At 40.0% G+C, this 16,054-nt stretch overlaps 1 protein-coding gene across 2 annotated transcripts in view; it reads left to right on the top strand.

Annotated features, from left to right (window-relative positions):
* The first annotated feature begins 469 nt into the window (after nucleotides 1-469).
* The window catches only part of tub (TUB bipartite transcription factor), a 53,924-nt gene continuing 38,339 nt past the window's right edge, over nucleotides 470-16,054 (top strand). The window contains exon 1 of one of the 2 annotated variants that reach the window (XM_054769621.1): nucleotides 470-716. In XM_054769621.1, the coding sequence (XP_054625596.1) occupies nucleotides 661-716 (56 nt within the window). In that variant the 5' untranslated portion in view covers nucleotides 470-660. The remainder of the gene's footprint in view (nucleotides 717-16,054) is intronic. The other variant, XM_054769620.1, reaches the window with a different exon arrangement.

Below are 16,054 nucleotides of genomic sequence, written 5' to 3'. Positions count from 1 at the left end.
GAAGAGTGCAATCCACCCTTTTCCAACTGAGAAAATTGGTTGCGAATTCGCCTTTTCATGTCCACAGGGCACCCCGAAAAAGCACTACACCCTTGCAAGGTTCAACTAATGGAGCTACCCTTCTCTCCAGCTCTGTGGAATATTTCCTAGGGAGGCTGAGAGTGATCCTCCTGTAGTTGGAACATACCCTCTGATCACCCTTCTTGAAAAGCGGGTGGTCAGCCTATACTGTACATCTAATTTGACATAGTTATTTGCAAAAAAAACCCCAACAACATCAAAACCGTGTGCAGCTCTGAATCGAATGCATCGAAATGAAAATGTATGAGAATTTAACATTTAGTAGTACTCAACATTGCAAGTGAGTGAGCAGCTTCCTGGCGTTATGTAGCCCCTCCCTTTCAATCAAGGGGAAGCTTCGAGCACGCGCGCGCGTGTAGCTCAACATTGAGCCCCGTGGTGCCGATGACAACGCGCGTGCACGCAGCGCTGACAGTTCGCGCGCCCTCTCGCCAGCTCTCACTAGTGCTTCAACCCAGCAGCACCGCGGCTGCTCGCTCCCCTCACGCTGATTCCTGTGGGTCGGCGCCGCCGGCGCTGAGAGGTGGAGGAGAGACGTGCCTTCGACCGCTTCTCGCACACCGCAGTCCACTCGGAGACATGGAGGGGGTCGGCAGCAACAGGAGCATGTCGTACAGTAGATGGAGCTATGACAGGTAAGCGCTCCTTCCGTTCATGACTGCTTCGATGCTCTCAGTCCACCTCGTTCAATTGCGTTTGTGTTGTCATGGAAGGCCGATGATACTAGAGTTGGACCCTCCCCCTCAACAATGACTATTTATCAATCTATCTAGCTATCTAGCTATCTAGCTATGTATCTAACTGTCAATCTATTAAAAGTTGAATGTATGGGGAGTCACAGCTGGAGTATACAAACATTATCTTCTGGCTTGAATCCAATAAATATTACAAAAGAGGTTGTATAAGATAACCTACAGGTGCAGCATTAATAGGACTGACTTAGACACTATTGTAATCATTAGCACATGCAGGCCTGAGTCTTTTACGACGGACGGACAATTGCCCATTGTTTATGGTTATGGTGATGTCAGCATACTGTGCAAAGGGGTCGCTCATGCTTCAGACATGTCCAAGTTTGTTTTGCAGAACCGTATTCATAATAATAATAATAATAACAATCCCCACCATTTTCTATAACACAGTCACAATGAAAACACTGCTGAGTCGGCCACCGCTTCCTTCTCCTATTCGTTTTCCAAAAGGGTGGTTGGTTCACTTAATGGCAGCAGCAGCAGTAGCAAGAGACAACACTGTACATGTTGCCTCTGTCTGTATCATTGGTATTCCGAATCTGTTCTTGGGTATCCCAAGAGACTGCAGCTCCAGCCACTGATCTCTTGCAGCCTAAGATTTCTCACCAGACTGTGAACTGTTAACAATCGCTAATATGGTTATAGACTGCACACCGATCTATAGTAATTAACAAGGTGTGTGGTTTGCTTTTTACCTCGATATTCTGCAATTTAAAATATTACGGCACGCCGATGAAGACAATAAGCGATTAAGGATGATTCCCAGTGCATCTCCTGTCTACATGAGTTATGTGTGGTGTGACCTATTCTACACACAATCGCACAGGTGGACAGTTCCACAGTGTGTGGATATTTCATAATTTTTTGTCAGAATACATGCTTTGAAATCTGTAATGTCAGTGTAACACCTCTTCTTTGCAACTTGGCTGGCATTCTGTTCATGTCCTCTCATGAAATGAATGATCACGCTGACCTACAATAGCTATAAGAACATTCAAGGCCCTCTACAAATACATCAAATACCCCTCGGAAATTGGAACTCCTGTTGTTGTTTAATTATGGTTTTATCTTCACAGTTTCTTTCAATAGCATCATGTCAAATACCATCTTGATGGACTGCAGTTTTGAGGGAAAAAAAACAGCTTTTCTTAAATGCCAAGAGGTGTTATAATGGCGTTTGATTCTTCTACTGGAGCTTGTTGTTCGAATAACATTCAATTTCTAGATAAAACAGAGTCACTTTCTTTGTTTGATTTTACCAAAGGAACTGAAAAAGTATTGACGTAAAGAAATGTACGTTTGGAATTGAATGTTCATTTTAGAGAAATTATATATTTTTTTGTTTCAGTTGATGGGATGTTAAAGGCATGGGGGGGGCATTATTTCACTAGTTATTTTCATTATTTTTAGGAAAAATATTTCTTTTTAATGAAAAATCAACTTTACAGTATTTCACAGAAGTGAGTACACCCCTCACATTTCAGTAGCCATTTTTAATACAGTATATGTCAAGGGAAAGTACTGTACAAATGAAACTTGGATATACAGTACAGTACAGTGGTCAGTCTTATAGCTTGAATAGCAGTATAGATTTTCTATCCACTAGGAGTGTCACGATACACTCAGCTCAGGAGACGAGACGATAGACGATATTTGGGTTCACAAGAACAAGACGAGATGAGACGATATTACTTTTAAGAAAACAACGACAACCTATAGAACTGGGCAAACAAACTTTTTATTTAACTGAGTCACAAAAACAATGCAGGTACGTTTTGTAACTTTGCATGCATCACCTAAGCATCATGCTTTTCACTGTTGAACTTTTTTCCACACATTGAAACAAAAACTACAAATGATAAAAAAATGAAATAATGACAGCAGTTTTAGCCGCTACTACTAATCATTTATGTTGATGTGTAGCTATGTAAAGACTTGTAAAATAGATTGCAGATTGCAGGAGATTCGTTTTTTGGTTATGCTAAAAGAACTACAGCTCGAATGATGCTTACAATGCACTGCCAGGAAGTAGTGAAATAGACGTTCGTATCACATGTTCTGGTAGAAGTCATATGCAGCGATTGTGTTTTGATCTGACAAATCTTAAGTAAGTTTGATCAAATGTAGAATTACTACAGCTGACTGTAAGCAAGACAGATTATCTTGGACAGTAAATCTATACTGCTTTCCAAGCTGTACACAAACTACTATATCCAAGTTTAATTTGTATCGTATTATGTGTTGATAAGATATAATAAAATGGTTGCTGAAATGTGAGGGGTATACTTATTTTGGTGAGATACTATATATGTTGCATTGTGTTATGCAGAACAACAAAATGTCTTGCAATTCTCTCAAATGAACTACTGTAGAACCAAGGTATCCTCAATGAGGGAAGAGGAGTGGAGAGGAGGATGAAGACACTTGGGCCTCTTGGCATCAGCTACAGTATGTACTGGTATGATGACTCAAGTCCAATCACTCTCCTCCAAAGAGCTCACATTTTATTGAAATGATTTATAATATGGCATAAGTCAGAAATATTGACTTTCATTCTCTTCTGGTATTGTTGTTTTTTGTTTTTTAAATTATATATATTGCATTTTGTAGTAAATTCTGTATTTCCCAGTAACAACACACACACAGTTGTTATCTGTTGCTGACTCAGCAGTACATTGCCAGCCAAGGCTGAAAGGTACTTGCCAGTGTCTGCATTTGAAATCAACAGTCGTCGTATTCTGCTGTCTCACACATCTTTCCTAATTGGAGCTTGAAGCCCATGTAGGAGATGTCTTCAAGCACGATATAATCCTGACACTATATGGTCAGCACGAGCAAAGCCGTGAGGCCGTAAAACCCACCTTGAGAAGAAGATATAAACTATTATTTGTAATCTGTCAACAATCATTGGCAATATTGTGGAAACATTGAAGGGTGCCTTGAATGAGGGCTGGAAAGATATACATACATTGTATGTATGTACTGTATGTACATGGATTATGTAACAAATATTTGACTAATATAATAATGTGCTTAACTTCCAGCACCATTTTAGCTGTAAACTAGAAAACGTTCAATGTTTTGTTGCAGTGAATGTGAATGCCATCTTAAAATGTTGTCACAAATAGAATGACAGCCTGTTTGCTGAAGTCAACTTTTGTGTTTTGACTAAATAATTACTTGGATGATGTGAAGATGATGAATGGGCGACTCAAGCGACGAGTGATGATACCGGGGGTATCTATCTATGTTCGCAGGCGTCTATGTCTCAGGCATTGTAACTCATGGCATATCTGCCAGTGCTTGGACATACAGTATGTGCAATCTCACAATGTTCTCGCACCCACTCAGCAAACACTGCATCCTAGAGATGGAGGCACAAGGTGGGCTAACAAGATACCATCCAGATTCTAGAAAGCTCAGCACAGCATTTTTTTTGTTTTGATTCAAATATTATTTTATACTTTTTTGTGAGTGGAAAAAAAACTGCATCTTAAAAACATGGTCTTTATCTCCTTATTTCAGTACGGTTCCACCCAGTTCGTTATCTCTCCTCTATGCCTTTTCCGACAGTATATATTTTTCCAAACTGGTGTTGTAGGGAATGCAGCATGAGCGGACAGTTTAATGCTGCTCTTTTCATCCTGGCTAGCTGCATTGGACTACTTTTTCATTAGTGATTTCATGAGCACATTCATAAGCAACAAAGATAGCGAGCAACTATCTGTGTTAATCATTGACATGTAAGTACATTTTGGAATGATGTGTCTCTCTGACTGAAGGGGTTGGCACCTGACGCAGCTGGCTTAGGGTGGCAATTGGGCGAATTGATCCGAGTATTGATAGTATCAGTATCGGATCGATAGTAGCGTGTTGAGCTTGATATTTTTCTGTTCTCTTCTATGCTTATTTTCACAAATATCTGTGTGTATTTTGTTGTGTTGTTGAAACATATTGTATGTGTATTGTTATATTGTTTACAAACTCAGGGAATAAGTCCTTGGACACGGGAGGTTGTGGAGAAAAAAAGCGAAAGGATTTGAATAGCAAATAGCAGTCAATAGCAGTTGTTGCTTTTGTTTAGCCATTTTGCACTATTGACTTTATTTTGCTCAAACAATTGTATGTAATAAAAGGAAATAATTGTATTATTTGGTTGATATTGTTACATTGTCTTATATTGTTGTATTATATATGGTTAAAATGTTCACAAATAAGTTTGTTGATCCAAATATTTTTATGTTTGCCTGAAATGTTTGCCGTTTCTTTTTTTCTGATTATAATGACGATCAAATAATTAAAGGCAAAAATCACAGAATCATTCAATGAGCTTGAAAATTTTCAAGTAAAATGTATCGTTCGTTATCTGTAATACTGGCCCTGTAGTTACTTGGTACTGCATCTATTCCAAGCTTTGAATAATCGCCCACCTACCTACCGATCACCAATCAATCACATAAAGACGGACAACAATTCACAATTACATTCATACAACATTCGTGCAACTTTGTTTCTCACTGGTAGTCGTCACCGCTGCTTGAAGAAGATTTCTTTATTGGCTGTTGAGAGTGATGTGTGTTGCAGAAGCGTAAACTCCATACAGGTATCTAACGTGTGTTTGAAGTCTTTGTCTCTTTGACGCGTTCACTGTCATACAACAGGACAGGTTGTTGGTTCTCCTTTGCATCAAAGTATAGTCCTGTTAAATGACCCTTTCAGCAACAGGTGCGCTTTCAGACCAGTTGTGTGGAGCAGTACGACAAATCAGCTGTGGCCTTGACTCTGACCAAAAAAAAATTAAGAAGCAAGTATTTTCCAAATTGTAATCATAGTTGAAAACCCATCATGCATGACGTCAGGCAAGACCTCAGCATGCCCTGGGAGAACCCAGTTCAGAGCATCAAATGATTCTCTGCGTTTTTTGCAGTTTTCATTTTTCTTTGGCTTTGTGTGGCTTTTCTGGAACACTGATTCAAAACCATTCAAGACCATTGTTGTGCATTACATAATGCGAGATGTCAGCATTTTGTACAAGACCTCAACGTACCTCACAAGACCTAATTTCAGCAAGCATCAAAGGATTAAGTTTGTACTTGTATTTTTCTTTAGGTTTTTTTTATTTCTGATTCTTAATCCAACTGGAGGATCAGCCTCAATTAAGGTTGTTGGCAATAATGTCCATCCATCATCACTAGGGTCGCGGGTATGCTGGAGCTGACTTCAGGCGAGAGGCGGGGTACACCCTGGACTGGCCGCCAGCCAATCGCAGGGCACATGTTGACCAACAACCATTCACACTCACATTCATACCTATGGACAATTTAGAGTCACCAATTACCGTAACATGCATGTTTTTGGAATGTGGGAGGAAACCGCAGTGCCCGGAGAAAACCCACACACGCACGGGGGGAACATGCAAACTCCACACAGACATTCCCAACAGAGATTCGAACCCAGATCTTCCCGATCTCCTGACTGTGTGGCCAACATGCCACTAACCACTAGGCCACCGTGCGGGCCGGACAACAATGTAAGAAAAGAAAATAAAGATCCACGAGAAGTTACTTAAAGTAAGCTGATTTATATTACCAACAAAAAGACAGAAGTAATAATAGTAATCAAAGCTAGCGTACAGCGTTATGTTTTTTTACATAACACTGAACTATGACTAACAGTGGTTCACATCTTTTTACACTTGTTTGACATGTAAAATATAAAAAAGCGTGACACGGTAGCTCAGGCACATACTGTATATGATGCAACTCACTTTAAGGTTTATATTGAGTACTTATTGTTTTTAGGTTTTTTGAATATTTGCTGGAGTTTGGGAAGTATGGATTTGAGCATTTCTCATCACTGATTGGCAATTATTGTTTATTCATTTTTTTAATAGATAGTTTGTCCACAGTTGTTGACAGCCACACAAAGCAAAACCACATTAAAAGAGAACACGACTGTAAAGAGGATTAACACACTGGAGTCTCAGTGGACATTTGGCAACAAGCAAGGTGATGAAAAATAATTATAGCGCAAGCATCCTCTTTTTCTTTTCCACATGTGACCAATTAATTTTATCATCTCATTTGTCCTCCATAATAGTTGTTTATAACTGCATCTATTCTCACATTTTGTGCTATTATTGCCTGAGGACATTTCTTCTCCAACATGTATTAGTCTTTCAAAAACTAAAAAATATGCATTACCAGTGTTTCAACATGTTGAAACGCTTATTTGACAAGTAAAGGCGATCTACTTACAGACGCTTTCTGTCAAAGCATTGCATAACAAAGCTAATAACCAATATAAAGAATTTCTAATCTTTTGATTTTGTCACATTTTTTAGTTGCCTTTTATCCTTGATTGATATGTTAATAGGGTTCCTTCACGCTATTCTTTAATTCAGCTCTCCTCCAGAGCTCTGCTCCAGTGCTGAATGTGAGATATGCCTCTGGAGCTGGTTGCTATGGTGAAAGACCATGGTGTAAAACTGGAGAGGTGGCACTACGTGTTTTGGAGAAATATGATTCTGCAAGTCTGGTGTGTGCAATTATGAGCAAGCTTCACATGTACAGACATTCATTTCTGGTATCCCCTTCAGCATGGGGAGCAGTCACAATACTGCGCATGAACGTAAAGGAGCAAGGTGAACTACATTGAATATTCACCACGGGTGTAACGGGACACTAAAATGTAATTTCGGTTCGGCTCAGTTTCTTGAAGTGCTCGGTTCGGTGAATTTTCAGTACAAAAAAGGCAGAAGAAATTTATTTAAATTGCTTTTATTTTTAAAAATGCAAACAGAACTTTTTTTAAAATAAATAAAGGCGACCCATTTGTGTGATATTTCAAAAAAAATTAGACCCTGAGTTTTTTAAAATAGAGAAATAAGAATAAAATGAACTGGTGTATTTAAACAGTTGTTTAAACATTGTGGCGAAATGTAATGGAGAGTTCAAGTTAAATAGCTCTCTGTTGCACGTGAAGTCCAACCATCTGTCGTAAGTGAAATAGCGGACACAAGTGATAGCTCGTTGATGACATCACTTTTAGCTTTTTCATAAAGTGCTGGTACAACTTTCTGGCTAAAGTGAGGACGTGATGGTGTTTCCTAGCGAGATTCAAGAACTTTAATCTTATACAGCTGTTTTTTTTTTCTTGTAGATGTAACATTCACTGCCGGATGATGCCGCTTTCAGTGCGCTAACATGTTAGATGTGTTTCCTGCAGCATACCTGATATCCGTGGAACAATGTCGACACACAGCTTTGGATTTATCCACTTGCCTTTGTCCATCCGTCATTTTAACAGGGGAGCCAAGTGTTTCCAAACAGGAGACCGTAGTGAGATCTTCCAGCTCAGGCTTCTCGCTTGCCATGATGCCATTTGTCACGCCTGCGAGCTACCTGCGTTCCTCCCCCTCAGTCAGTAGTGTCCGACACTCAGAGGCGTCCGTGCGGAAACACGCCCAGGACTTTAGTTCCGCTTGAAGCGCTTAAAAAATATAACCGAAACGGTACACAAGTGGACCAAACCAAACATGCAGAACTGAAATGGTTCAATAGATCCATGTGAACTGTTACACCCTTAATATTCACTTGCCCACCACAATGTAAGATACACCTGCACTATTGAGATACAACACAAGAATCAGAATTCGGTCTTTACAAAGACAATATAAAATAACAATACTCTCACTGTCACAGAGATTAAAGTAGAACTGCACTGCATCTCACATTTTGGTTACCTTTTTAGCAACACAAGTCCAGTTAGAAACAACAACAATAATGAACATGTTTGGATGTGTACGACTAAACAGGGCATCTATCTTTTTAAAGGCTCTTGTATTTAACCTCATTACATTGTGTTGATGTACTTAGAGGGTCACTGACATGATTTATCAACTTTGCTGAAATATGTTCTATATTGTTTGTAATTATGTTCTATGTTGTTCACTTATTGAACGCGAATGGTAAATTTGTAAAAATTATATTTATATTACGTGGGGGGAGCCAAGATGGAGTGAAGTCCTTAGAAAAGGGACGTTTCCCAAGTGACGTCGGCGAAGGCGCAGCGCTCATCTTAAACAGAGTAAACAAACATGAGAGGATGGACGAGACAGAAGGTGTTTACAGTGATTATAGCAAAGATTTGAGCGACGTGTCAATAGTTTTCGAGGAGGAAGAAAGATCTGAAGATGAAATAGAGAACTCGCAGAACATGGAATTAAGCTGTATTTAGTCTAAGCACCTACAATGGAACTACTGTAGCATGTCTGATGTGGAGGTGTCCGATGACAAAGACGTGGAGATGAAGATCGGTCGGCTTCAAACACAGAATGGTAAGTGTAAATTACTTTGGAGTTGCTTATCTTTCAATTATTGTTTTGATCGGCTTCTAAATAAGTGTAAAGGGGTCTTTAGAGCCCTTTTTATTGCGTATTTCATCACCATTGCCGCCCCGCCCTTACAGAATCATTCGGACATTGTGAACAGCCAGCAGCAACACAACATTTTTACATGACTACTATTTTGATGAAAAATATACTGAACAAAGTCGACGAGTTACCTCTAGAAGGGTTTGTTTACTAGGCGTGAGCTGAAAGCTGTTCCATTGCCGACGTCACTTGGGAAACGCCCCTTTTCTAAGGTGTTCAGTCCATCATGGCTCCCGCCACACTATAAATGTAATTTTTACGAATTTACCGTTCACTTGCAAAAAACGCACAATGTAGAACATAATTACAAACAATATAGAACACATTTAAGCAAAGTTGATAAATCACGTCATCCACCCATCCATCTTCTACCGCTTATTCGGGATCGGGTCGCGGGGGCAGCAGCCTAAGCAGGGAGGCCCAGATTTTCCTCTCCCTGGCTACTTCGTCCAGCTCCTCCCGGCGGATCCCAAGGCGTTCCCAGGCCATTTGGGAGACGTAGTCTCTCCAATGTGTCCTGGGTGTTCCCTGATGCCTTCTAGCGGTCGAACTTGCCCTGAACACCTCCCAAGGGAGGCGTCTGGGAGGCATCCTGACCAGATGCCCAAGCCACCTCATCTGGCTCCTCTCCATGCGGAGGAGTAGTGGTTCTACTTCGAGTCTATCCCGGATGAAATCATGTCAGTGACCCTTTAATGACGTATCTAGTCATTGAAATTTGCAGTAATGCTGATCGTTATTAATAACAGATTATTCAAAAATAATAATTTTGTCCCAAAGCAGAATCCAGTCTAAACATGCACATCAGTTTTGCACTTTGTTCCTAAAAGGCGTATCAGTGAAGTATTTTCGTGAATGTTCTGACAATATGTGATTATTGAAGTGTATTTTAACACATAGTCCTCAACCTTTCTGAAACTCTGTTTTACTACATATTCATAACAAAAACGTGCTCATCTATCTTTAGGAAAAAGATCAACATTCATGTGGTGTACTTTTTTGCAGCATAATCTAACACATTTTGATATCATTTTTTTTTTTTTGAGCACCCACTAATATCATTTTAACTAATGAACCAGATCTGCATGAATATTCGATTATGTTTTTTTTCTAAAAGTCAGTGTGGGTGTCCTTATTGATGCAGGGAGCACAAAGGCACACTTTTACAAATGGTATCAGCAGACTTTGTGTAGGTGAAGGCACACTTCTGTTAGTTATGTATTCTCAGCACAATTTAATATCAAATATCGTTACCTTTCCAAATAATTGCCGGAGTCATTCTTTTTTTCCTAAATAGACAAACTTTATTAATCCCCTAATTGGCGAAATTCATTTGTTTTAGCATAAACACATACACACACATGTAAGACACCCATGTAAATGTACTGTACTTTTAAAAACAGTTAAAAACAATAAAAAAGGCTACGTGCAAAATTCTGAAGGCTACATATGAATTACACAGTCTGACAGAAACGACTTGCCATAGCGCTGCTTTAGACACCTCGGCTGCAGAAGTACTGCTCTTCAGACTGACCTGGGTGCTGTAAAGGGGGTGAGTGACGATGTTCACTTAGATCATACGCAGCGTTCTGTCTCTGACCACTTCCTCTAAATCAACTCCTTGATACTGCCCACCCCTGTAAAATCCACTACACTATCAGCTTGACAGATCATGTGATATCAAGAGTATGATAGGCATGTGGCTCAGTTTTTTTTTGTGTTGTCAGAAAAAACTGAAAAAATGACTTAGGCGACGATATCCAAAAATACAGTACCTCGCTGCTGCTGATGTCTGATACTATTCATCACTTTACTCCTTTTATCTTTATGCATATAGTCGGACACAGTAGATAACCAAATAAGTGACTATTAGTACGTTTGTTGTGATATGGGTGTGTTCAATGTGCTTGTTTGCTCATTCAGCATCAACTTTTAGATTCGCTCTTTTCAGTGAAGCTGCGGGTGTAGTGTGTCTCTTCCATTGTTGAACAGCGCCGCTGTGTGTTGATAAGCTGTCATTACACATTCCTCTTACTATTCGAGGACTCCCCCTGTTGGTCAAGAAAAGAATAAAATGCTTTGCTAACTACAGACACATGATGACGTTGAGGTGCATTGACAGAAAAGGATCATGTTTTCAATGTGATAATCACAGCAATGGAAAGTGACAGCAAAGGGAGGCTAGCTAAATATGTGTGACGTACACAGTCATGCAAGCTATGGCAGAATAGGCTGCCACAGTGCCTTTTTTCCCCCCAATAATGGCTCTGCTGTTTCCATGGTTACGAGAACCTGTGTGTCTTCTAGAGGAAGCTGCCACCTCCTCGCAAGGGAGCTGAGTTGGGATGCAAGTGATGTAGTCAATTACACCGCGATGGTGCCTCCATCTCTGTGCACGCATTCTTGTGCTGAGATTGGGGATGACAATGTTTTCAGGGGTGGGGGCTTATTTGAGCAACTTGTCAACAATCTGTCTGACTTGTCCTCATGTGCTGTACATGAACGCATAAGAGAATGTCATTTAAAGCTATGTACATTTGATTCTGTTGCTACCTATGTTAAAACTATTGCGTGAATATACATGTAGATGAGAATGCGACAAGACAACCTGAGGAAAGCAGCCTAGAAAGTGTGAGTCACTTTGTGTCGTTAATCCTGTGATAGATTGGACAGCACCTGACAAATGACACTCTGGGTTAACATCGTTGTCTCACTGCTGCTCAGCAGAGTGTGAGGTACAGTGTGTAAACATGGGTACCCTTAAAATGTTTCTTTTCATGCTCCTCCGTTCCTTCACCACACAAAACACTCATTGTGTAAGATGGGATGATGAGTGAAAATGTTTTTCTTTACAGTATATTAAGACCACTCATGTTGATGTGGAGGATACTGTAAATATGAGTCATCAGCAGACTACCAAATATTACACTTATTCTGAGCTGCTGTTGCCCTTGGATACAAGTGGTGTCCAAATTGAAAAGTAGAGAGATTTATTTCGACCATCTACAATCATTGTGTTGCTGTTAATGTTATTTATGCCTAAAATCTTAAGGCAGTGGTTCCCAAACTTTTTACAGCCACGTACCCCATCGGACATTTGACCTAAAGCCATGTATCCCCTACTCCTGCACACTTACAAAACATTAACCCTTTTATCTTAATTAACTGGAAATATTGAACACACTTAATTGGTATTCATTTTATAGTAATTTCGGGTCAAAATTGTGTATTTTGCATGGTCACATTTTGGATTTTCACGTGAGCTCTAATAAATAAGTAATCATTCAACATATATTTTACAAATATTGAACATTTACTGACTAATTAATTATAAAGTAAGTCTGAACTCAGTCATCCGGGAGTGGCTCAGAGTAGAGCTGCTGCTTCTTTATATCGAGAGGAGCCAGTTGAGGTGGCTCGGGCATCTAGTCCAGATGCCTTCCGGACGCCTCCCTGTTGAGGTGTTCCGAGCATGCCCAGCCGGGAGAAGGCCCCGGGGCAGACCTAGGACACACTGGCGGTATTATGTTTCACAGCTGGCCTGGGAACGCCTTGGTGTCCTCCCGTTGGAGCTGGAGGTGGAGGAGGTGTATCGTAGGAGTCAATCCGTGTTCTTCAGTGGGACACTGGGATGTTGGAACAATATTTCATCCAGAGTGACATTTTGTAATCCAAATCATGTTTTATGTATGCCCTCAGTTAGCCAATACGGGGACTTACGGTATGTTGACACAAGGCAAGTGTGTGTGTGTGTACTCTTCTTGCAGTCTCAAATATATACGTAACCTCGACAAAGGTAGATGTGATGCTTTTGCACAATCAGTCTTTGTAAATGTCTCACTATTACATTCACTAGTACATTTTTAACCACAATGTGTTGGCGCCAGCAAAGTGTACACTGTATTGCCCACATTAGCAGGAACCAGTAATGTGGACAAATTTGATTAAATCCATGCTGGAATAAAGCCAGTCACTTTTCATTCACATCATGCATAAACTCACACACATAATAATAAGTCAGAGTCTGAAACCTATATTCACACACACCTGCCTAGCGTTGTGTCTCTTATACCTTTGCAACTTCCATCCATCCATCCATTTTCTATACCGCTTCTCCTCTTTAGGGTCGCGTGGGCATGCTGGAGCCTATCCCGGCTGACTTTTGGCGACAGGCGGGGTACACCCTGGACTGGTCACCAGCCAATCGCAGGGCACATATAGACAAACAACCATTCACACAGTTAATACCAAATAAATGACTCTATGCAAGACACTGCAGTAAGAATAATTTAAAAAAAAACGGTTGGGTTACATACCAAGAAAACTACTTACAATTACAATTTCTCTTTTAACAGCAATTTATTAAACAACACAGATGTCCATCCATCCATCCATTTTCTATACCGCTTCTTCCTCATTAGGGTCGCGGGGGCATGCTGGAGCCTATCCCAGCTGACCTTGGGCAAGAGGCGAGGTACACCCTGGACTGGTCGCCAGCCAATCTCAGGGCAACAACACAGATGTGCTTAAATCATATTAAGGACCTCACAACTGACACATTTTTGGCTACAGATGCAGCAACTAATTTTACTGGACTCTCTCTCTTGGTCATGCCACACTTCGTACTGCACCTTGTTGCTTGCGATTTGGGGAGCAGACTCATTACTAAAATAATAACTCCAAAAACAATGTGAGACAAATTGAGTTGTTCATGTAACGGATGCCAGATGGCGTGGCTATGCAATAGTACGTAGGCCATTTGTGGAGCACACTCATTATTAAAACAATAACTCCAAAAACAATATAAGACACATTGATTTTCTCATAATGCCAGATGGTGTGGTTGTGCAATAGTACGTTGGTAAACCTCACTCACTGATGCCTTAAGTGCTGGGCTGGACAGTGAGTTGACAGCCCAGTGGTCTCATCTGTGAAGTTTGTGCACGCACAAAACAGAGCCGAAAAGTTGCATGCGGCGTTTTCCTGTATGCAATCTTTAAAAACACAACCTGACGTGAGAACTTTGTACCTGGCGTATGCACTCTTTGGAGACATAGCAAAAGGGGACCCACATGTTAAGTGGCGAAGTGATGTCATATGTTAGAAAGGAATTTTGATCCTACTTGCAATGGAAGGGAATACAGGTTGATCAATCATTATATTAACTGTCAGGTTGTTATTGAATTAATAAACATTTGTGTGGAAAGTGTTGCTATTTTACATGACACTGACGGACATAATTTATCATTAACATCTATAGCCTATATTGTATGTTCTTGTCAACATATGAGCGGTGGCTGTAAATAGATTAGCTTTCCTAAAGTATTAAACACCATTACGCACGAGTGTATTAGTATCCTGACAAAAAGATACATAAAAAAACAACGCTGCGGTTGGATATTTGATCATTTTACTTCATCAGCATGAGGACATTATGCATTTGATAATATTTAATTAGAGCAACCATCACGTTATCAATTGAATAATTACTGTAAATGGGTTTAAGTTTACAAGATATGATAGATACCTGATACGCATGTTCTCAGTTTCCCTTTTCCGCAAATGATAAGTTTGCTAATCTTTTCATGAGATGTATTCCATTGTAACTTGCATGCATGTTCAAATCAAATTAAACCAAACCAAACCAAACCAAACCTAACCGATCTTGGGATTTTGTTTAATTGTGATTCACTAATACACACTAATACAGACCTAATACACAAAATGTGTTTGTATTTCTGCTAATAATAATATTTCTCATATTTCCATGGCGTTAATGTCAGCATAACGTTAAATATTTTTGAAATATCTGCCTAGAAATATCTGTAGCAATTAATCTGTGGCGCAACTTCATCCATGTTTTGATTTTCCTTTGCATAAAATACTTAAATGTAGGCCTGCTGAAGTTTACTACCTTTAAACTAAACAACATTTATGACAGTTATTTTAATCTAAAATGTGTCATCGATTAGATTAAAATATTAAAAACGTGCTTGCTAAAATGAAATGACATCTGACCAATGTTTTTGCAACGGTGCACCTTGTTTCCATTTTCTTGTTCCATGAAGTGGGGTTGCATACACACACTTCTACTGAGCTAAAATACAAATTGCCTGAAGGTGTGGGTGCTTGTATCACTTTTTGATAGTCCGAATATTTTTGGCCATACGCACATTTTGTTTTCTGGCATATGGCGACTTTTAGTCAGAACTCCATGCACAATTTCATGGATGAGACCCCAGGGCCTTTAGCTCGTTGGCTCGTATCGACTTAAAGTATCTCTCATTCAGTGGGAACATGTGGACCCAGCTTAGAGCCTTGGTGTGTGCAGGGCCGGACTGCGCGGATGACCTCTGTCATATTCACATGCATTTTGTGATTGAAATATAGTAATGCTTTGTATTATGGATGAAATACTGGGAAGAAAAAAATATATGCTGGATTGCAAAAAGTTATGTATAAATATATAAAGTGGCAGTCCTTCAGGACACGGTACGATTTCCATTTTCTTCCGTTTTTCTGGGGACAGAAGTCTTAGTAGGGAAGCCCAGACTTCTCGGTCTCCGGCGTTCCAAGGCGTTCCGAGACCAGCTGTGAGACATAATCCCTCTAGCGTGTCCTCGGCCTGCAGTATGATTCTCGGCCCAAATTATAGTTGTGCCTAGTGCCGAGTGCAATCCAATAACCATCGAACGGCATTTGCGAGAGCAGTGTTTTAAGAACAAAAAATGTCTTCAAAGGCCTCGTTTCCTTTACGCCGCAAAATTTGGAATTGTCATTTGCACGA

This window comes from Dunckerocampus dactyliophorus, chromosome 3 (assembly GCF_027744805.1).
Source record: "Dunckerocampus dactyliophorus isolate RoL2022-P2 chromosome 3, RoL_Ddac_1.1, whole genome shotgun sequence".
Taxonomy (NCBI): Eukaryota; Metazoa; Chordata; class Actinopteri; order Syngnathiformes; family Syngnathidae; genus Dunckerocampus; species Dunckerocampus dactyliophorus.
Note: the sequence above shows the minus strand (reverse complement) of the source record. Positions and strands in the feature narration are given on the sequence as shown.